Source organism: Artibeus jamaicensis, unplaced genomic scaffold (assembly GCF_021234435.1).
Source record: "Artibeus jamaicensis isolate MK-2021 breed Jamaican fruit bat unplaced genomic scaffold, CSHL_Jam_final contig_2259, whole genome shotgun sequence".
Taxonomy (NCBI): Eukaryota; Metazoa; Chordata; class Mammalia; order Chiroptera; family Phyllostomidae; genus Artibeus; species Artibeus jamaicensis.
The window spans coordinates 5,283,479-5,307,815 of NW_026521468.1; the positions used below are offsets into that span (position 1 = coordinate 5,283,479).

Here is a 24,337-nt window from a genome sequence, read left to right on the forward strand (position 1 = left end):
TTGTTTGATCCTTGCCGCCTGACATTGATTGATGAGCTTTACTTGTATTCCTATGTGTTACAACCCAATAAAAGCTGTTGAAGAAGAGGTTCTTGGTCCTTCTCCTCTGAGAAATCGACCACCTCTCCTCCCCAAGCAGATCATGTCTTGGTAGTTTCATTTTCATCCGTGGCAGATGGGGGGACTTGCTGGCAAAGTTACCCCCACAAGGAAAAACTATGGAAATCTGAATAAAGTATGGACTTTAGTAATAATGATGTATCAACACTGGTTCATTAATTATAACAAGTGTACTATACTAATAGAAGACGTTAATAATAGGGGAAACTGAATGTGAGATACATGGGAACTTCTACTCTCTATGTAATTTTTGTTGTAAACCTAAAAATGTTCCATAATCAAGTTACTTTTAAAAATCCATGTTAAAACTGTACGCAGTAAAGATGCTGTAACAGCCTGATCTCGGGAGGGCCCTGTCGAGCGGACCCTACGGAGAGCGCACGGCAGCACTGCTGGCTTGCCTTCCCCTCGCTGTGAACAGAACACTGCAGTCGGGGCTCCCGTACTTTGTGTCCGACAAACAATATCAACTGAGCAAGTGCTGGCAGGTCTATGAAGAGGAAATCTTGAGCTTCTTTATTTACTTCAGCAATTTTATTTCAAAGGTTTCAGTAAAAGGTAATTCATTTACTTTCTTGACCATTTATTTTTTAACCTTTAGAAATTAACATCTAGATCACAGGTGGCAAACCCAAGACCCGCGGGCCAAACCTGGCCCTCCACTTGTTTTATCCAGCTGGCACCTTGTTTCTACCCGGCAGCAGCACCAAGCACTCCCTTAACTGCTAAGGAGTAGTTACATTTACACAGCCTAAAATTACATTCGTTCCTTTGAAGGCAACCATGAGGCTGATGTGGTCCCTGATGAAAATGAGTTTGACAGCCCTGGTCTAGACAGTATGTTGCAGGTGTACACCACTCTGGATATACATATACTTGTTAAATACAATTCACAGTTTGGTGACAGAAAGTAAAAGGCTAAATTAATCCTTTCCACTTCTAAGGTTACTAAAGTATTGATGTTAAGTCCATGCTATTTTCAATGCATGGAAAGTCCTAGTTAGAAAAAGCCCCACTTGAACACTCTATTCAATATTTGCATCTACAAGTGTGTAGTAGAAACCTATTTCCATGAACTATTTCCTTAAAGGGGCAGTGGTGTCAGAACATGGAGCTTGAGTTTGGAGGCACTTATCTGAAGTCCTTTTCACGAAATGTAAGAAAAGTGCCCTAACAGTTATGAAGCCCATGTGTGTGCCATGCTATTCTCAGTACGGCCCCGTTGTACTGAGTTTCATGACTGCCAAGTGCACTGAAAGGCAATCACCCTTCCCAGTCCCGGTGTTCTAGAACACCACCAACAATTCTTTAGAGTTGATGATACACTTTGCTAATGTTAGAACTGGAAGTCTCAGCGAGCCAGGCACATCTGGGTGGACAAGGCAGTCATGAGCATTTCTAAAAGATCCCAGAAAACTCTTTTATACGCATGTCTGACTATGTGTCTTTCAGTCAGAACACCCATGCCTCTAGCACAGCTCTTAAAACTGTGTATTACTAAATATTACATCTATCTTGAACCCTCTGCTCTGCATTAAGCATAGTACCTTTCACCTAGGAAATACTCAGTATTAATTTGTTGCTATGATTCATCAAGATAATGGATAAGTAGTCTGAAGAATTCACCAAAAGTCTAGCATCATGACGTACTCGAGATAAAAATAATCAACCGGACCTAACAGACATCTATAGAATACTCTACCCAATAACAGTGGAATAAACATTCATCTCAAGCACACAATGGGACGCCCTCCAGGACAGACCACATGCCGGACAATAAAACAAGCCTAACAAATGTAAAAGAATTGAAATCATCCAAAGTATATTCTACAAGCACAGCAGAATGAAAATAGAAATCAACAACAGAAAGAATTATGAGAAATTCACAAATATGTGGGGAAATTAAACATGCTCCTAATAACCAATGGGTCAAAGAAAAAAATAACGAAGGAAATGAGAAAATACTTTGAGATGAATGAAAAAAAACTGCACAAATTTATGGGATGCAGAAAAATTTTTGAGTTTAGAAGGACCTTTCTTTTTTTTTTAGATTTTATTTATTTATTTAGACAGAGGGGAAGGGAGGAACAAAGAGAGAGGAAAAAAACAATCAATGTGTGGTTGCCTCTTGAACATCTCCTACTGGGGACCTGGCCTGTAACCCAGGCCTGTGGCCTGACTAGGAATCAAACTGGCAACGCTTTGGTTCTCAGGCCAGGACTCAGTCCACTGTGCCACACCGGCCAGGGCTAGAAGAAAATTTATAGCTGTAAATACCTATATTAAAAGGAAAGAGGTACTACAGTTGAATTTAAATTGAGGTTGTTATTTTTTAAATATATAAAACCCAAACCCCAAAGCAGGTAATAATACAAAAACACTTTTTTATCAGGTTACTTGAGAATTTATAGATGAGAAGCACATCCTCTTTGTGAGGCCTTTAGTATCTAAAAGGGAAGAAGTGAAATGAGGGAAAGGACACACACAATCTTCCACTTCCATATACAACATCAATGAACTAATAGCTAAGTTTGAAAACTACTTCTACCATCTTAAAGGGCAACAGCTGTTCAGGTGGGTGAAGTTATAGTAGGTGCTTAAAGATGACAGGAAACAGGCTCTGAACAGAGCATGAATTTCCCAGTTAATGAAGACATCAAAATACTGGTTCTTGCTACACAGTAACTGAAATTTAGGAAACCAATGATGCTAATCTCAAGGAAAGAGCTGTAGGGCTACTGATCTCCACTTCTAGTGCTATGTGAGGACATCCATCTAGATAGCCGATGTGGACAATGTTAGCACAGCTTTTGGGAAATTCACACCAATTTCAGGTTCAAGTCAACTCTCACTCAGTTTGAACATGTGACTTGGAGAAAGTCTTCATCATTACCATCCTCTCTGCTAGGCTAGCGCAGAAACCCTTTTGAGCTGCTTCTCTCTGAAGAGGTTCAGTCCACTTAAACAGAAACCCATCCTTCCCTCCAAAGCTGAAGCACCTGCTTACTTTCATTATTGACATTTTAAATATGGTTTCACTGTGTTTATCATTGTGCCCAGAAAGTATAGTAAAAGTAACTATGGCTATATTCATTACATGGTTTTTTTTCCCCAAAAGGTTACAGAAAAACTAATGGTGATTTTCTCTGGGAAGAGAGTTTGCCTTTTACATTTTTTTAAAATAATGAATGAGACATGTATTTGTTCACTTAATTTCAAAACAGTTATCTGCATTGACAGGAAGGAGCATGGCTTAACTTTCTTCTATACATTTCTATTAAATAATTAATAGATGTTTAAAAAGAGTAAAATGTTTAATAAATGTTTAAAAAGAGTAAAATGAAGACACCTATTTTTTAAATGCACAGTAACTAAAATCCACTAATAGTTTCAAGTCTTTATTCTGCTTCTTCACCTTCTCAGAGCCAATCATTTAACAGAAATTGATAAATAGCCCTGGCTGGCGTGGCTCAGTGGATTGAGCTCAGGCTGTGAACCAGGGGGTCACCGGTTTGATTCCCGGTTGGGGCACATGCCTGGGTTGCGGGCCTGGTCCCCACTGAGGGCCATAGGAGAGGCAACTACATGCTGATGTTTCTCTCCCTCTCTTTCTCCTTCCCATCCTCTCTAAAAATAAATATAATCTTAAAAAATTGATAAATAATAACATTTAAGCTTGACTAGAGCTAAATATGCACAAAAGACAAGGAAGGAAAAATGGATAATTAAACTCTGAAAAACTGCTATTTGGCTGCATTAGTAATTTTAATCCAGTTTGGAAACGGACCTAAAACAAAAACAGTAAGAAAGCACATGTAACATTACTTTCCTATCTAGCACATGGAAAAGTGAAGCTAGATATAACTGGATAGCTGGGCAGCAGGACCGATTTCAGGGCCAATCTGTGTGCTCCCAGGGAAAAGTTGGAGTGCGGCTCCGTTTCCTGCCAGACTCTGCACGCACTGCGCACAGCCTACGTGGCAGCCTACGCGGCAGCCCTAGATGTGGAGGATGCTGGTGCCTCGTGCACCAAGAAGCGTCTCCACAGGAAACACATTTGCTCTATGAAACTATATAGTTTTTTTTTCTTTGTATGAAAGCAAAATGGGCCCTAAAATGTTTGTTAACTTATAAACTAGCATCTGGAAAACCACGGTAGTGTTTGTGTTTTTATCACTTCTCCGATTACAAAACTAATATATGAGATCCATCTGAAATAAGTCCAGCCATTGTTAATGTAAGACAACAGTCTGCGCACATGGATGTAACCTGGCAGCCAAGGAGAGTGGACTGGAATGCGCATGTGTGAACAATGACAACGTCACTGTACTAGTCAGTGGGGCAGTAGATGCTGCTGAGGGAGCATGTGAACTGTGTGGTTGTCACATTCAAAAGGACTGAGCAAATAGAGCAACAATCTGCATGAAATTTTGCATTGGACTTGAACATCCCTCTGTGGAAACCATTCGGATGACTCAGAAGGCTTTGGAGGATGAGGCAACGAGTGCAGAGCAAATAAAAGGGTGGCAAAAATGCTTCAAAGATAGTCTAGAATCTGTTGAAAGTGATCCACGTTCTGGAAGGCCTACAACAAGCAGAACACCTGAGAGTGTTGAACATATACAGGCTGCAAACACAAAGATTGGCAACTGACGCTGGGAGAACCAGAAGCTGATCTGGGGATTCCAAAAACAACTGTGTCTGAGATTCTGATGCGGGATCTTGGCATGAAACATGTCGTGGCAAAATTTGTTCCATGGCTTCTAGTACCAGAGCAGAAGGAACATCGTGCTGCAGTTGCTAATGACTTAATTCAAACCACTACCAATGAACCAGATGTCCTCAAGAAGGTCATAACTGAACATGAATTGTAGGTCTACAGCTCTGATCCAGAAGCAAAGGCCCAGTTGTCCCAATGGAAGCTGCCTGGTTCTCCAGGCCTGAAGACGGTGCGACAAAGTCACAGAAAGATCAAGACCATGTTCACTGTGTTTTTTGATTGGAAAGGTAACGAATTAGTAAAACTAATACGGAAAACAGTAACATAAGTTGTATTATTATTTTTTAAGTTATTTATTTATTTATTTAGACTTTATTTATTTATCTTTAGAGGGGAAGGGAAGGAGAGAAGGAGAGAAATATCGTTGTATGGTTGCCTCTCGTGCACCCCCCACTAGGAACTGGCCAGTAACCCAGGCATGTGCCCTGACTGGGAATGGAACTGCGGTTGTCTGGTTCGCAGGCCTGCACTCAATCCACTGAACTACACCAGCCAGGGCTTTATTTATTTTTACAGAAAAAGGAAAGGAGGGGGAAAGAAGGGGGACAGAAACATTAATACGTGGTTGTCTCTTATGTACCTCAAACTAGGGACCTGGCCGGTAACCCAGGCATGTGCCCCGACCAGGAATCAAACCAGTAACTCTTTGGTTTGCAGGCCAGCACTCAATCCACTGAGCCACACCAGCCTGGAGCCATATGTTGTATTTTAAGTTTACTATATTTACATCATTATAAAAATGTGGGTATAATGATAAAGCCTAGACAAGATCTGCCATAGCAAAAGTACTGGAGCAAAAAGTTTATTTAGATTCTGAGTTTCCTATTTTTTCTATTCATGTACATTGAAGTAATTTCAAATGTTAAGGTAAAGTGGAAATACTGCTAGTGAATAGCTGTAAATATTCTTTCTACCTTAGTAATCCATTTCAAACCATACATATTTATCTATAAACATAAAGATCTATGAAATGACATAAGGAAGACGTGAAATTAGTGATCAATATTCTAACTAAAAATAAAAATACTCTTTCCTTGTTTTCTGGGAGGGCTAGAATTGTAATTGTCCTAAATGCATTTCCTCTCACTTTATAGTAAAGTGATGCTTTTTATATTTTTTTAAAGCAAAATACTACAAGAAGCTTTTGCCATTTTGCTAAACTTACATCTTAAAACTCCACTATTAAAATGATAAATAAAAAATTAGTTACCCCTGGCTGGTGTGACTTAGTGGATTGAGTGCTATCCTATAAACCAAAGGGTTCCTGGTTCGATTCCCACTCTAGACACATGCCTGGGTTGCGGGCCAGGTCCCCAGTTGGGGGCACATGAGAGGCAACCACACATTGATATTTCTCTCCCTCTCTTTCTCTAAGAATAAATAGATAAAATCTTTTTTAAAATTAGTTAAAAACTGAGGCCATTGTTAAGGTGAGGAAAAACTTTCAATGTTTTACTGCTAGTATTAATATCTGTTTTGATAAAATATATTAGAAAATACAAGAACTATTGCTAGAAGTGGGACCAAAGTAGGCTCTAAGCTTTCCCCAAGGTAAAGAAGAAAACACATTAAAGCATTATTTATAGCATCCTTAAAATTTAAAAAGCTGTCTTGGGGAAAATCCCCTATTCTTGGTATTGAGACCAGAGAATGTTCTCCCACGGGTCCTCACTAAGGACACTTATCTAAAAGGCTCAGTATCCTTACAAAAAATACAGTGAGTTTTTCCCAAGGCTGCTGCTTCTAACATCTCTTCATTTAGCCAACAGCATAATTCCAAAGTTCCATTCAGCTAAATAAATCTACAAAAGAGAGGCCTCCGATAAAACACTGAGTAAGTACTAGTCTCTGTTTTCAGGTTTGATTCTGAGACCAAAGACTTGAGAATGGCGAAACTACCTTTCACACACGATCCCCCATCAATACAGTGCTTTCAGCAAAGCTTTCGGACAAGGTCTGAACAGTTCAGAGTTTGAGGGTGTATCAGGACAAGTACCTGGCTGGTGTTACGGGCAGAGTCATGTGACTTAAAAGTTACCTGAGCCAAGGGCTGGACTGACATCCTCTTACTTAAGTTGTGCACTTGAACAACATTAATAAAAAGCTAATGGCAGCTGGCGTTACTCTCTGCTTTATGCTAGTCACAGCTTTAAGCACACGAGGATATATTAGTTCTTTCAATCGGAACTGTGACTCTAGAAAGGCAGGGCCTGTTTTCCCATTTCACAGATGGGAGAACCAAAGCAAGGCAAACTGCCCACTATCACAATGCCAGGGCGGCCAGTGGCAGAGCTGGGATTCAAAGGAGGTGGGCCTGGAATGAAGCATGTGTTCTTCAAAATTCTACAGATATCTCTCATTTCACGTCCATAAGAAGGAGAAATTGAGGAAGTATCTGCGAAAAGGACTAAGATTTTCCTAAAAAGGTCACTTTGAGTCACTCAGGGACTCAATCCACAACCCAGGCCTGTGCCTTAACTGGGAATCAAACTGGTGACCCCTCTCTTCGAGGGACAACACCCAGCCAACTGAGTCATACCAGCCAGGGCTTGAGTAATTTTTTATAACATCTCTTAAGTTTTATGACCCTGAGCATAGCCACAATGAACTTTAGCCTAAAGATTTATAACCAGGTTAAACCTCAGCCATTGAACCAACCAGCCCCTGACCGGAGCACTTTAACTTCCTGGAATACCCATCAGGGTAAAATAGATGCAAAATGTTAACCACTTATTATTTGAATATAATGATTGTTTTAATAAAACTGATAAATTAATGCAATACAGAGGAGTACCAAAAATATTAAACATCGCCTGAAATCTAGAGTCCTGGAGATAACTTATCTTTTAGGAGACCATTGAGAAAGAAGTCTATACAATTAATAAGCATACAGAAATAGACAGCAGTTTTCTCTAAATGGGCTTTCTCTCTAGTTTAATCTCAACTGGGTATGAAAAGGCCCTGGGAGGTAAGAGTTAAGAATATGGAATCTGGACCAAAGTGGCCTGGATCTGAATCCTAACGTGTGAACCTGGGCAACTTACTTACCCTCAGCCTGAGGTCCCTGATCAGTAACACGAGGATCACAACACCTGTCATTATAGGGTCACTGTGAGGACTAAAAGGGAATGCAAGTGAATGACGTGGCTTAGTGCAAGGACATACTAAGTACATTAGTTACATAGTTACGTTTTAAAAGAGGGTCCATTTAACACTTCTCTGTGCAAGTGTAGATTTTATTGTGTTGATATAGACTTACTGAATAAACCAACATTGACACCTTTACTACAGCATTCCATTTTTTTTAAGACTTTATTTATTTATCTTTAGAGGGGAAGGGAAGGAGAGAGGGGGAGAAACATTAATGTATGGTCGGTCGCCTTTTGTGTGTCCCCTGCTGGGAACTGGCCTGCAGGGAATCAGCCTGCAACCCAGGCATGTGCCCTGACTGGGAATTGAACCTCGATTGTCTGGTTCGCAGGCCCGCGCTCAATCCACTGAGCTATACCAGCCAGGGCTACAGTATTCCATTTTAAAATACCACTTGTTACCTGTTTATATAACCCTCTACTGATTGGCTACTTAGGGTTTTTTCCCCACGGTTATTCCATTGATTAGAAGGTCCCCTTTTTACACATCTTAACAACTCTGAAATGCATCTTATAAATGATCGTATTTTCAATTTAATTGAAAATTTTTCTTTTCTAGGTGGCATACAGATTTGTTGAAATAAACATCCTTATGTCAATTTTTTTTTAAACTTGAGAATATTTTTTGGAATTCTGAAAAGTGGAATTGCTGGGTCATTCTACGTTCTGGTACTCATTACCAAGCCACTGTTCAGAAAGATTTTACTGGAACAAATCTCCACTGGCAGGAGGCAACAATACCCATTCCTCCACACCCCAGCCAACCAAGGGTGGGGTCAATCTTTATCATCTCTGCTAAGCTGACAGGCAAAATGACCTCATTTTTGTTTGTTTTGTTTTTCATTTCTTTCCTCACTGAAGTCAACTTACTTTAGATAGATGTCCAATAAGTCACTCACCAAAAAGCTGATGCCTGTGCCCAGGCAGGTGAGCAAAAAGCAGGACTGGGGACTTACATTTCCAGTTTACTTATCTTGACAGTTAAGAGGGGCGTTTCTGCAGCCATAAGCTGGGACTAAGAATGCCAGCCTTCCAGTGCCCCAAACTGGAAATAATGCATACCTCCATGGCAGACAGTAAATGCTCCACGAACGGCAGCTGTTCAATAATGCCTGCAACTACCATGGCTCGCAGAGGCGACACCTGAAAGCCCCTAAAGGAACATTTCATTTCCTTACTCATTTCTTTCTCCAAACAGGAACGACTTGTCTTCAGCCAGCCTTCCAAAGACAGCTTTCCAAAAGGAGTCGTATAGGAACTTAAACTTGTTATTCTTAGTACCTATTTGGAAACAATCCCTCCAGATGACGGGGGTAAATGAATATGATGAAAGGCAAACCAACTGCCTGCTGTAAGAGCACTCAAACAGCCCTCCTTCTCGGAAGAGTAAATGCAATATTCTGGGTTCATTCACCAAGACTGATAAGAATTCTTATCAACGGGCAAAGAAATACATAGTGATATTAGCACTTTAAAACGATGAAGAAAATAGAAACCACCCAACCTCTTAATCTTTTTAGGTTTGGTAATTTAGACACCTGAAATGGATTCATGTACCAACATCCAGCTGTTGTGAAAACTGCAGCCAATCAAATCCTAGTTTTCCCTAATTTAGGGTTTTCCCTAAAAACTCTAATTTACATACACCATGTACTATTTCAGATATTAATCTCACTTCTCTTCTTTGATTTTAGAATACCTGAAGGGAGAAAGTGTATCTTCTTCCCCAACTCTCAAAGCAACTTATCCCAGGGCAGGCTGGCTCCAGGAGATGAGAGTGACTGTGCCGGTGAAACAGGGTCAGCAGCACTGAGACAGAAGACTCCAAAATCCGAGTGTGAACCCGAGACCTACTTCTAGAGCAGCCTGTGCAGCTGGAACAGGTGCCAGACTGAGTAGAAGATACCTAGACGGTCCACGGCTGGCTCTCCTCCACAGTCAAAGGTCTGCCTTCACGGAAAACAAGAAGCCAACTCTAGAATGGAATGAGCACATGCTGGAGAGAGCCAAACAACCCTTAATCCCTTCATAGCACTGTCCGAAGTGCGTGCAACTACGCCCCTCAACGACAGGTGCAACCTTCAGGTGAGCTTAGACGCTTCTGCGCTCCAGTATTCAGGGGCCCTGTCGGTGCAGAATTCCTGGAACTATCTCAAGCCTGCCCTACAATGGTGGGAAAATTAGGCTCAGCGCAGCTGTGCAAGGCCTGAAACCTGCAACATAAGAGTGACTGCTCCCATTTCTATGCCCCAGTGCCCTCCCCAATAAAAACACAAGCTTTTATAACAAGGAAAGTAACAAAGGCAGATACATTGAAGCATTCGGCTCTATTTTAGGCTTCCAGTAAAATGTCTTCACTTTTCTTTTTTTCTCAGGGCAGATGGAAAGAAGTGGTCTGCTGGAGGACAGCAGTCACACTAACCAAAATTAACCAACCAGGACTCCAAGACAGTGAGAGGAGGTGATCCTCCAGAACCCCAGTCACAGAGGCAGAGAGCAAAGCCCCTTCCATTTCATTACGGTCAAATAAAATGTATTAACACCAAGATGTATGTGCCCCCTTTATCAAGAGAGGGCAACTATATCCCCATTTTAATCAAGTATGAACCCGTCAGTGCTATTCCAGCCAGTCCCAAACATGTTTTGGCTCACAGCTAAGGCCCTAAAGAGTTATCACATCAGCCCTGGTTGGTGTGGCTCAGTGCACTGAGTGCCCGTGAAGTGAAAGGTCACCGGTTTGATTCCCAGTCAGGGCACATGCCTGGGTTGCAGGCCAGGTCCCCATTTGGGAGTGTGAGAGGCAACCTATCAGTGTATCTCACACATAGCTGTTTCTCTCCCTCGCTTTCTCCCTCCCTTCTCCTTTCTCTAAAAATAAATAAATTAAAAAATTTAAAAATGTATCAAGTCAAAGCCACTCAAATAAAGCCAATTACTCTTTGGTTACTCCTTGAATAATCAATAGAAGAAAAGCACTGCCTCCTTTTTTCTAACAGCACTTAACACAAGGCAATGTCCCTCACGGCCCTCCCCTTTACTCAGCACTTCACAGAATTATGAGACAAAGGGCAACTACTGTACCATCACTTTTTTTTTTTTTTGGAGTAAAGCCACAAGATTACTAACAAACAGCCAATGGCCACTATTCAGAGGCAATAACGGCCTTGTGACTTCATATGCCAGTTATCTACCAAACTGGGAAGAACCAAGTATACTTATGTTTCTCTCTGCAAAGAAAATCTGAAATTAAATGGGATTTTCTTTCCCATCATGAACATTTCTGGGGGAATAATGTTAAACAGTATCAATTTCTCTAATTATAGGGTGGGAAAGAAGAGTTTTTACACTTGTTGAACAGGTAACCAATTTAGGTTGGAGAACTTATAAAATGTTCATGGTGTAGGAAAAACTTCAGTGATAGTAAACAGGGAAAGTTCTTGTCTAAAAATTGTCTTAAAATAGTCCTCAAGTCCCTCGTTTTTGTTTTACCTTGTTGCTTTAGTGCTAAATATGCAACAGGATAAACTTAGAGAAAGACAGGAACCACCAGGCTTCGTTCTAGTTTTCAGGGTAAGTTTAATAGAGAAATTGGTTTGTACTTAAACAAACAACCCCCCCCCCCGCCAGAAAACAAAAAAAGTTGGCTCCAAAGGGTTTTTTGTACAGGCTACAAATGCGAGTACTTGAGCAGTCGATCTTATGGTATCATAGTGGTGGATTATCTGCTGAAAACAGTAATCACTTATGAAAACATCAAACTACCTCCTCTGTACATAATGACAGAGTCATTTAGCAGTCTGTTACCTTTGCTCTCTAGTAGAACAGACCCAGAAGACCAGTCACTCTATTACCTACAGCTGGTTCTGTTTGCTTTCTGGCCATTTAGTGCTGACTTTGAGAATACCCTCAAAAAGCTGAGCATCACATTAATAGCTTTGAATAGAACCCACATTTTCCTTTTCCTTAAAGGGTTCTTCAATATCACCTTCTATGAAGTAAAATCTACACACCGAACAGTAAACTACTATGCAGTAACATCAGAAAACTCTATGCCTCTGGCAATGGCAGGAAAACAGTAACTCCCCACAGATCTACATAACTTAAAAAGTTTTTTTTAAGTGTTTTTTTTAAAGATTTTATTTATTTATCTTTAGAGGGGAAGGGAAGGAGAGAGGGAGAGAAATATCAATGTATGGTTGCCTCTCATGCATCCCCTGCCAGGAACCAGCCTGCAGGGAACTGGCCTGCAACCCAGGCATGTGCCCTGACTGGGAATCGAACCGCGATTGTCTGGTTCGCAGGCCCGCGCTCAATCCACTGAGCTACACCAGCCAGGGCAAAAAGTTTTTTTTTTTTAAGAGAGAGTGAAGGTAGGGTAGTGAGAGACAGAGACAGACAGACACCGAATTTTGTCATTCCACCTATTTATGCAGTCATTGGTTGACTCCTGTATGTGCCCAGACTGATGATCAAAGCTATAACCATGGCATATCCAGATGATGTTCCAACCAACTGAACTACCCAACCAGAGCAAACCTAGTCCTTTTAAAAAAGACCAACCTGACTGATGTGGCTCAGCTGGGCATCATCTTGCAAAGCAAAAGGCCTCCCATGGATTCCCTGTTAGGACACAAGTCTGGGGCAGAGGGTTCAGCCTGGTTGGGGCACATACAAGAGGCAACCCACTGATGTTTCCCCTCCCCCCCCCACTGTTTCCCTTCTCTCTAAAAATAAATAAACCTTCAAAAAGTAAAAATAATAAAAAGGACCCTATTTCTAAATTTCCACTTTCTTCCTCTTTGTAAAATTCTAATAATTTCACTCGGGGATAGTCAACAAATGGTGGCAAATTCCAGCATTTGACTGTGGCTCAAAGAAATGTTAAAACTTGAGACACAGTGAAAATGCAAACACTCAAGTTCAAGTTTTCCTCATTTAGAGTTGACACTATCCAGTAACACCCACCCTTGTAAAAAAAATAAATTACATCTCCAAAAGGGCAAACTGCTCCAGTCAATTGGGTAAACAACATAATTAACATGTGCCAGGTGGAAAGTGAGTATTCATGTAAATAGTGGGGCTCAAAATGGGCTGCAAACTGGAAAGCAGCTTATTGTTTTCTGAACTGTCAGCAGGACTCTTCTGTGCAATTAGAGTTTAATATGCGGTGATTGCTCCTCAGGTTTCTTCTAGGAAAATAAAAATCTGACTGGTACAACAGCAAACAGAACCGTATTATTTAGAACTCCTTTAGTTTTTTTCAAAAAAAAAAATATGCTGACTTCTTTAATGAGTTTTAGCATGTATTTCTAACTACTACCTCTCTAAACTAGGGAAAATTAATTTCTAACCAACTGGGATCACGTTCCAGAATGCAAAAATAACTTTTGACTATATACAATAAGACTAATTGAGTGCTTTTACATAAATCCTTCAAGTTTAGGTCTTTCAAAACATCCTCTAATTTTTTAATAAAAACTCTTTAAGGCAAAGCAACCTACTCTTACACACACACATCCTTACTACAGTCACATTGCTTTGCCTTTACTTGAAACAGTACCCATATCAACAAGCAAAAAGAAATACTCAAGGCATTCACACAAAGGCAATTAAAGACCATACATCACACACCATCCTCTTAAGTCATCGTTAATATTCTACTCAGCGTCCACCTCCGCTGTCCAGATCATACACGACTGTGAAAAGTGGGCGACAAGAAAAGGAACGTGGCTTCTTTGTGTGTTATCCAGGCAAAGGGTAGGTGAGTCCAAGGAGAGTCCGTCCAGCATTTGCTTGGCATCAACGCTTACCTTGAGGATGTCCCCCCTTTTGAAGCTCAGCTCGTCGTCTGCAGTGGCTTTGAAGTCATATTTGGCGATGGCTTCCATTCTGAGCGCTGCTCAGTGCTCAGCAGGCTGAAGCAGGGGGAAGGGAGTCTTCCCTGCTGAAGCAACCCAGCGCTCTGGGCTCAGCCTTGCCTCTCTTCTGGGACCGGCTCCTGCACTCCGGGACACACAATGCCACCTTGAATCAGAAGAGGGATGATTGAGAGAAGTGGCCAGGATCGAAGGCAGCCCCGCCCTGCCAATCGGCCAGTAGTCCCAGCCCCCACGCCCCCTGGCTCGGCTGGCTCAACCCTCCTCCCTCCCTTCCAGGCAAGAGCCCCATCTCCTTCCTCTTTTCTGCCTCAGGCTCAGACAACTGACAGGCCCGCCGGCCAATGGTGGCAGTTGCTCAAGCTATTCCAGAACACACTTCCTCTTCCTTCCCGCTGGGTGTGCGAGGTATGCAGGAACCGGCTGGAGTCCGTTCGGTCTCCGCCTTTCCTCCCTCACCCCTCATACTCTCTTCTCCAGGCTCCAGTCCGCTGAAAGGAGGCCTCCCCCTGGGGACGTCCTCCTGCTTTTCTCAGTTAAATGGGCCTATTTCTCGCCTTTCCCCCTGGCAACCTTTCTGCTTTCCGGAATATCCTGGGTTCCCTACCCACAGTCAAAAGCAAGCAAGCAATGCATGCTTTGGTCCTGAGCTGCTTCTAATTCCCAGAAACCAAGCCCTGGTCTGCTCCCAGGAAAGTAGGAGAAAGTGAACACAGGATCTTCTTTTTAATTCAATTTACCACTTGAGCACAGGACACCAGAGAAGAAGGTCTGGCTCAGCCTTTTGGTGGTAGATCTGCTGTTCTTGCAGAAGGCCTCCCCCCTGCAGATCCCCAAGAGCCCTCGAAATAGATGTCCAAGGTTCAGTATTCCAGAAGCAGCCTCTACATTATTTGTAAGTAGCCTAAGGAACAAAGCCAAAATCCTAATACACTTAACGAGGAATCCCCTTTTCAGAATCTGAGCTGCCAGACCCTGTGTCTGGGGAAACAAAGTGCAGGGAGAGATGGTGGCAGAGTCCGACATAAGTCTCTCACAGTCAGTTGAGAACAGCTGCTGTGCTCAGAGACAGAGGGTTACTAACTGAAGTGATCCCCTCTGCAGGGGATCCCCTCTGCAGGTGAAGAGTCTGTAATAAACCTCCCGCAGTGGACCAGGTGATGGGGAACTACAGACAACCACTGCCGTGGTAGAGTCCCCAGCCCTGAATACGAGACATAACCCAGACCTTTGCGGAATGAAAGGAAAATAAAGCTCCATTCTTGTTTCACCAGTCACTGTTTTTATAGAGGCTAAAAAAAAGCAGCAAACAACACAAACACTGGCAGAATGGGGACAGATTATTTTTAGTGACAATCTTCTTGGATAATTACCATCTAGCAGAGAACTCATTTGAAGGGCACGAGTGATTATTATCCTTTTGTTCTAAAGTTAACAAGTGGGGCAGCATTAATCAAGCATAACTGCAAATGGACTAAGCAATAAACCAGCGAGAGTATTAAGATTAGAGGAAAATGACCTGGTTGGTGTGGCTCAATGGAGCACGGGTCTCCATTGTGAGCCTAAGGGTCACCGGTTCAATTCCCAGTCAGGGCACAAGCCTGGGTTGCAGGCCAAGTTAGACCCCCCAGTGGGGAGCGTATAAAGAGGCAACCACACATTGATGTTTCTATTCCTCGCTTTCCCCTCCCTTCCCCTCTCTAAAAATAAATAAATATTTAAAACTTTAGAGGAAATGAGTATTATCAAGAAGTAAATCATCCGGTAATAAAGACTCCTTCAATCAAATTCTAAAAGCCAAACATTTTACTGCAGGTAAACTAATAAACCAAACCAATGTTTACTCTGTCAGGCCAGACCTAGGATATCCTATGTGGCACTGGCCCAGAAAGAGAAAAGTAAAGAAAGTGTTCTAGGAAATATAAAAAAATACAAAGATTAGTCTCAGAGTACTTATATTTTTGTGTGTCCTCAAAAACCCCTTACTTCTACCTTCCATAGCTTACTTCTTCAAACTAATCCAAGTGTACAACTCTGAAAGTCAGAGCACTGGAAAGTTTATGAAAAGAGCAGTTCCCTATCCCAACACCCATATGCAATCACCTTCAATCTTGTTTTTAGCTTTCTCTTTTTATTCACTTACAATACTTTAATCATATGTTCCTGTTGCCATTCCTGTTATTTATTCCATCCATCCTCTACCTCCTGAAAGGTGAGGACCTAACTCCCACCCCTGCCAACTTCCCCTTGCCCCATCCCGGTAGTACCACATATTCTGGTTTAGAAGCATTACAACATCAAATATTGTTCACTGGTGATTTAAATAATGTATTACAACCAACCTTCCTTCCTTTCCAGTACAATCCTTCAATTTTTCCCAGCATTAACAACTGCTTTTCCTGTTTTGCTTGCTTCCCAATGTACGCACCTGTTTTTAATTGTTTACAAACGCACCCGAGTCTCTGCTACACGCGTCTCAGTATTTTCCACAGACCTGACCACGTATTTTAATGGGTCTCCAGGTCTGATTGTTGAGACTCTATCAATGATGGGCAGCTGAAGAATTAAGCATATCTAAACAAACAACCAAACAAAGACTTTCATTTTGAAAAAGGAAATCTGACAAACTGAGAACACTGTCAAGGTACTATGTAGTAACAGGGCTTGTGTCTGTTATTCAGGATTTCAGGCAACCACTGAACAGCCATAGCACAAAAACCAAGGCACTTTTCAACATTGTTTTTGTTCTTGAAAATCATGTTTCAAGTGACTATTGCTTTTCAAAATATAGTGTGAAAGTAATAAAAACCAAGAATAAGTAATACTTTCATGCCTGTGCCAAAGAGCATCTCATGGAGAAAACTTGAAGACGTCAGCTTATTGGGCTATCCACTGAAAAGAGTGTGCAGGCCAAAGGAATTCAAAAGGGTGTGTTTCATTATAGACAGGAAAAGAATCTATCACATATGCAACACTAGTCACTCAAAGAACTCTGAAAGGGAATGCAATGCATAATGATTTCAATAGAGTAGATGTTGCTGTTCATTTCCCAAGACAATGGGCTGGGAGCACACTCAACACTGAAGCCTAATGAGAGGATGTCTCAGCTGTTCCCAGGACACACCTCCGCAGCCCATCCCAAGCAGTGAATTTTAAAAGTGCAGCTTGAATTGTTTATTTCAAGCAGTATGTATTATTCCTAAAATGCAATCTCCTAAAGGTATTAGTAGGGTTTTATTTTCTTTCTTCCATTTAACTCCCTTCCTGAAATTCACAGAAGTAAAAGACATGACACTTACTGGGCCAGCACAGTTTAGCATTAAGTCTGCCCTGTCTCGGAAGGCAGGCTGATGATCCAGGGTTCAGGCATTCCCCCAGTGCTGACCAACTACAATTTTGGGCAAGCCTTTTAAACAAGCCCAGGTTTTCTCATTTGTAAAATGGGGGTGATATCACCTACTTTATAAGATTCACTGAGCATTAAATCAGGTAATATAGATACTATACACAAAGTGCTTTGGACAGAACCTGATGTTAACTCAGTGACAATAAGGTAAAATGTGACTCTATTTAAAACATACAAGACATTCAACTTTGCTACTAAAAACGTGCAAATCAAGACAAGATTTCTTTCATCCACTAACTGGCAAATTTTAAATGTATTTACAATATTCAGTCTCTGCAATATGGTGGGTAAAATAACTATGACTCTTTATCCTATCCAATGTTTACTCATGTAACATTCTGGGCAGCTAATGTACACCTGACAACGTGGCTGGTCCTGGATGATAATACTGGGTTGGCCGAAAGTCTGCTGTTGTTTTTTTTTTTTTACATACGATGGCTCTATTAGTGCCTAGCTGTCTTTAACTACATCCCAAACAATTCTGTTAGGTTGTACTGTGACAACTGTCATTATTGGCATGCATTTAAAAGAAGACATCAAAATCGGTGATTTTTGTATAGCCATTTTAATATTAACAATGAAAGATGCAACATTTTTGGTGTATGTTTTAGTATTTCAAGAAAAGGTAAAAATGCAACTGAAACACACACACAAAGACTGGCGTAGTATATGGTGAAGGTGCTGTGACTGATTAAATGTGTCAAAAGTGGTTTGTGAAGTTTCTTGGTACTACTGACATTTTGGCCAAAAAATTCCTTGCTGTGGGCTGTCTTGTGCACTGGAAGATGTTTAGCAGGGCCCTGCCCTCTGCCCACTAGGAGCCAGCAGCGGGAGACAGCCGACATACTCAAAATATCCAAATCAACAGTTATTGGTAAAAATGAAAAATGTGTCTTTAATTTTACAGAAAAGACTAAATGAATTTTTTTTGTCTAACCCAATAATAAAATCATCACAGAGCCCACACATTAGCAGGGAATTAATTCAATCTTTTTTGAGAGTAATTTTATGGTATCTATTGACAATTTATCTACTTCCCAGATAACTTACTGAAAATGTGACACAAATACCACGTACAAAATGCATATATACCTGATCAATATTCATGAGCATACCTATGGAGTATCTACATAAGTACCAAGGTATACCATTAATTTTTAAATAGTGAAGAAAAATGACAGTGTATGCTATTTCTACAGAGCAAAATAACTTATAGTGTGACTAAAGAAAAAATGTGAAAAGTTCACAATGGTTATCTCTGGGAGTGAGATCACAGAATATTTTACTTTCTACTCTGTATATCTCAATTGTATTTTCAGTTTTTACTATAAGCATTTATTACTTTTGTAAAAAACAAAAATCAAAATCTTACCGATGCTCTGGAGTTAGATCCAGATTCGACTGCCACTTCATCACTTATTAACTGTATGGGTAACACTGAAGAAATAAATTGTATTCCGTAATTCCACCCTGGCTGGGGTGGCTCACTGGATTGAGCACCCGCCTGCCAACCAAAGGGTCGCAGGCTGGATTCCCAGTCTAGGGCACATGCCTTGATTGAAGCCAGATTCCCCAGTAGGGGGCGCACGAGAGGCAACCACGCACTGATGCTTCTCTCCCTCTCTTTCTCCTTCACTTCTCCTCTCTCTGAAAATTAAATGAATAAAATCTTAATCCCTAGTAACCCCCCTAGTAACCTCAGCTGGAAAATGGAACTAATGACAGCATCTACCTCATAAGGCTGTTTTGATTACTGAAAGAGACAGCACTTGCAAAGGCGTCAGCAGAGTCTCTGGCATAAGGCGTTAGGCAGCAACACCAGTGCCTTCTGAATTTTTAGTCCACCTGCTTTCACAGTGAATGTATAACGTCCACCTACATAGAGACCCTCTGGTAGGCACATTAACAGTCCTGTTAAGTATTAAACTTAAATTGCTCCACATCACAGTCCTAACAAAGCTCAAATACTTACACATAAAAAACTAATCACATCTGTAGTCACTTATTCTATTAGGCTTTTAAATATTTACTCTGAAAACACAGAAAAGTGTAATTGTAAGTTGAGTAATTTAAAGATACCCTCCAGTCTCATTGTTTTATGGCTGTATCTGTAACCAGAGTTCTGGTCCTTGGACCAGGAGCTCCAAAATCACCCCATTCAGAGACTGACTCACTGTGGGTGTCTTCCGGGCCTTATGCCCAGAACCTATTTTAAATAAGATCACAGGTAATTCCTGCACCTGTTACGCTTTAAGAATCACTTCTGTACTGTAAGGGTGCCTTAACCAGATCTTAAACTTTACATTCCAGATAACGCACTAGAACACCTTTGCATAAAATAAAAAGCATGCATATTCACTTGTCATAACTGGAAAAAGCCCACTTTGACAAAGAAAACCAGAGACTCAGCAGTGACAGAAAGTTACAAATTAAGCAAGTAACTATTAAACCTCTCTCAGGAGAGCAGGGTGGATCTCTATTCTGTATTAATGCATTTCTCTGAAATCTATTACTCTTTTGCTCTAGGTAACAATCACAGCTGCGGCTGCACAACAAGCAACATGGTAACAGGAACTACTGAGAAAACTCTCTTAAGTCCCATCGAACAGTACTATTTAAAACCTCCTAATCCCTCACATCTGAATACCCTTGCCGAGGAAGCGAACAGCCTCAAGCCTTTAAATGCCTGCTTATTCCTGCTTTTAGTATCAAAGACAGCTGATTACAAGAATTAAGTTCTTTTTTTATTTTGGAATTCAGAAAATTTTGAAAAAGGGAAGGGGCAGCAGAACAAATAAAGTTTTTCTCTTATTGTCAAAAAAGCCCCAACAACAATAACAAAGAAGGCTGACTCTAACAGATGTAAGAAAAGATGCCTGACTGTTAAAAGCTGGATGAAGAACATGTGAAATTAATATGACATTGTACGTTAACTACTATTTTAAAATAAATTTCAAAATTAAAAACTTTAAAAGCCTGGTACAAAAGCTTACACCATGGGCAAGCTTTAATTGGTCAAAGATATAAATAAACTCTATTCCCTTGAGTGTTTCATCTTATGTTAATTCCATTTTAACACAAGTCTATGGTTGGTTTTCTTTTTTTTTTTTTTTTTACCTTAACCACCCACCCCCATTAAAAGCCAGAAAGAAGCCGCACCAGCCCCAGATTGGCCCCATCTTCCTCACTAATATAAAAGAGACATAGGAAGAAAAGCGTAAGCAGGCACAAAAGCATGACCTTAAAATGAGGAAAACAGGCAAAACACAAGTGAGACAAGCAGCTACACCTGCAGCCTGGTGGCAGTGTTGATTACTTACAGTGACTTCAACCCTCTGAGCCTCCCAGTTGCCAGCGGGGAACTAAAGTCCCGCAGGGCCCTCAGGCAACCCTTCTGGCTGCCCGAAGGAACACAGTGGACCCTGGAAAAGTAAAGGATAAGGCAGCAAAGAGGGTACCTTCCCGGGAGAGATAATGGAATCTTTAAAGGAGGGAGAAAACAAACTGCACAAGGTGCAGAAACCTCAAAAAATTATGCCAGAGAGGGGACAATAAGAAAGAAGGGGAAGTAGATTAGGAAAAAAAGTGGGGGAGGGGGGCAAATGACTTGCATTACACAAGCCAGCATGTAGTGTCCGCAGTGGAACCGAGAGAAGTAGATAGAAAGGGAAGGCAGCCACTGGAGAAGCTCAGAGTGACAAGGGGACGAGAAAGCCAGAGGGGACGAATGCCAATTTCTCTCGTTCCTCTCGCGCGTCTTCTCAGCTCCCTCCTGAGAGCCAAAAGCGCCGGCGGACCACGAGCGCGAGCGCACTTCAGCTGCTCTGCAGACCGTCCTGTATTTGCACTGTCAATTTCGCAGCATCGGAAGCCAGCCTGGAACACCTCCCTCACCGAGCTGTAACTCGCGCGGCTTACAGTCGCGTACGAAGAGCGTTACCGACGACCAACACCAGTGCTTCTCCTTCCTCTCTCACTACAATCTATCCTCAGAACATTCCAGCCACCAATGCTGCTGATGTTTCTTGACAAATATTTTTCAGAGAAGTTCGAAAGCGGGGGGGGGGGGGGGGCGGGGGCGGGGAGGAGACAGAAGTAAAGGCATCTCAACTGGCTCTGGCAGCAACTGTTGTAACTCACGGTATTTACAGGGTTGTTGGGCCCCCTCCCGACATTCGGCCCCAAGACACCAGGAGATGGTGAGGTGGTGGTAGCCGTGCAGGTCGAAGAAACCACGATTTGCAGCCCACGGCGAATCCCCCGCCTCCCGACCAAGTCAGACTGACTCACAGAGAGTGCCCCGCGCTCTCGGGCTCCTTCCGGGCTCCCTCTGCGCCAACCCTCCTGAAGAACCAGGAGCCCCCCGGCCTCTCGTCCTGGGGTCCAGGGCTCTGTCCCGAGTCAAGGGCCGGGAGAGAACGGTTCCCACGAAGAAAGCGAACCAAATGAAGAAACGTGGAGCCCGGAGTCCCGGGGACTCCGCTCCTGCCCCGAGCCCCGCCGGCCCGCCCCCCAGGACCGGCGGCCCACGGGAGGCTGGGCCGGGTCACTGAAGGCCGACTCCCGCTACGGACGGAGGAGGAAGAAGAACCGGAGCAGCAGCGCCGCCGCTGCCGTCCCCACTCACCGTGGCGCAGCTGCTCCACTCCACTCCCGGTCGGCCCCTCCACAGCGGTGCGAGTGGCCGCCGACCCCGATGCTGTTCCCCTAAGGCAGCACCTACTCCTGCTGCTGTCACCGCCACAATCTTCTTCGCCGCCGCCCGGTCGCTGAAGCAGCACAGCCGCCTGGCTTCCGCTCCTCGTCAGGGTCCCGCGAGAACTTCCCCGCCTCCCCCCCCCCCCCGCGAGACTTCCCCCGGCGGAAAAGGTCCAGAGCGCAAGCGCTGCTCCTCCGCCCGGCCCCAGCAGGTAGACCTTCTAGATACCAATGCGCGTGCGCCAGGCCGCCCCGCAGCAGGTGGCACCCGCAAGGCTCCGCCCCCGAGTCGCCATAACCCAGTCGGTACCAGAGCGGTTAAAGTTTAGCGCAACGCTGGAGCAGGAAGTTCCCGCACACACGAATCACTTCCCTTACCCTTCCAAGGCAAACCAAGGCAACTGGGGAATCAGGGAGGGGGATGAGGAGGGGAGTAATCTCCCTCCAGCACGAAGCACCGCAAGTAGCGGACCACATCTTGAAATATTTGAGCATCTGGTCCAAACAAACTCTGCTGTGTTAGATGAGTTACACTAACACTCATTTGTTCATTAATTGAATTAAGTGCCTAATATGTACTAAGCACTGTGCTAGCTATATTGTAAAAGGTACAAAAACGAGCAAAAATCCAGACCCTTAGGGGATTCACGGTCTAGAGGAGTGGAAGAAGACTAAATAAATAATGCCACAAGCATTGCTGTTAGAACTTCTTGGGGGAAATTGCTGAGGAAGCTAGAGGGATGGGAGGAGGGGTCGGGCGTCGCTACTCTGCCCATCTTAGAAAAGCCTTCCCGGAGACGGTAATGTGTTGATGTGTTGGAGAATGAGGAGGAGTTCGCCAGACCGAGAATCGGGGGTGAGGACGGTATAGACAAAGGGAACGGCAGCAGATACGAAGGAACGGAGGTGTGAGAGAGTCGTGTTCTGGGTAAAGCTAAATAAATAGTTTGATTCCTGTTCTAGGCGGAGTGAGTACGGGGGAGTGACAAAAGGTTGAGGTTTGGAGAAGTACTGGTAACTCCTATTTTTCAGTTCCAAATCTCTTTCCAATTAAAGGAGAGAGCAGGACCCATCTAATGCTAATGTGCTGTCCGAAAGCCAACAAAATAGCTTCAAGTTGAAGCGAGAATAGCAAAACATATGATTCTATAGAAAAAAACAAGCCCATTGGAATAAGGAAAATGAACTTCCTTTCACAAAGTATTTGTTGAGTGTCAACTACATGCAAGGAGCTATGGAGGGGAATAGATGAACCTCACAGAGCCTCTGCTCTCAGCAGTTTGTCATCTAAAGGAGAGTTGCCTGGACTGCGAGGCAAAACAGCGAGGTTGAACTACATAGAGGACTGCAGGGGAGGGAGCCGGTTACCTGGTGCTCAGGTCATCCCCAGGGGACTTGGTGTTTCAACTGCAGGGAGGAGAGCGTGATGGAATCAGTCAATATTTCAGACTGGCCAGAATTTAGAATTTCGGGGAGGAGTAATGAGAGACAGGCCAAGATGTGTGGCTTAGCTTTCAGTCCCAAGCGATGTGCAACTTCCAAGGGTTTTTGAGCAGGACATGTCTGATATGAGGTTAATATAATAAGAGGACCTTTTACTTACCACCCTATGTGTACTAAAGTCAGAGTGTTTCTACAGGGTTGATCAATTCCCCATTTTACAGCCGGAAATTGAGGCTTAGAGAGGTTAGTAATTTCCCCAGGGGAACCCAAATATAGTAGACTCAACATTTAAAAAAATGCCTTTCTTGTTCTAAAACCCATATATTCCTCCCCCCACCCCACCCCCACACTATGATACTTTGTTCTAGAATGATGGCCAGAAAAAAAATAAAAATGAAAGTGAAGGACTTCACTGCTTAGCAGAGAGGAGGAGGAAGTGAGGGAAGAGCTGGGGAAGACAAACCTCTGAGAGTGTGACACTCCTAGTCCTGGCAGCCTTGGGTCACGCAGCAGGAGACCTGACCTAGTCCACGATCAGGGAAGACTGAAGAGGGTGGTTTATGCTGAGACCCTGGTTAGGCTGAGAGGAAAACAGTGTTCCAGGAGAGAGATTTATCACCAACAAGATAAAGTCTCCAGCCCTTTGCCAGACCCTTACGGATCTGGCCCCTGCCTGCCAGCCCCACCCTCTCGTCTCCAGCCAAGGCCTACTCCACCAATACCAAACCACTTGGGTTTCCTGACGGGGCCTTCATCTCCCGAGTGTCCCTATCTCTGCACATGCAGTTTCCTCTGCTCAGTTGGCCCTGGTCCCTTTCCTTACACCCCCCAAAAGTCAGTTTTAGGGTTATTTCCCCCAAATGTC

The 24,337-nt window shown here is 42.9% G+C and overlaps 1 protein-coding gene across 1 annotated transcript in view; it reads right to left on the reverse strand.

Annotated features, from left to right (window-relative positions):
• The window catches only part of GRB2 (growth factor receptor bound protein 2), a 60,106-nt gene extending 37,961 nt beyond the window's left edge, over window positions 1-22,145 (reverse strand). The window contains exons 1-2 of the mRNA XM_037157769.2: window positions 21,959-22,145; window positions 13,860-14,073 (exon numbers count right to left, since the gene is read on the reverse strand). Of these exons, the coding sequence (XP_037013664.1) occupies window positions 13,860-13,937 (78 nt within the window). The 5' untranslated portion in view covers window positions 13,938-14,073; window positions 21,959-22,145. The remainder of the gene's footprint in view (window positions 1-13,859; window positions 14,074-21,958) is intronic.
• Window positions 22,146-24,337: the final 2,192 nt, after the last annotated feature.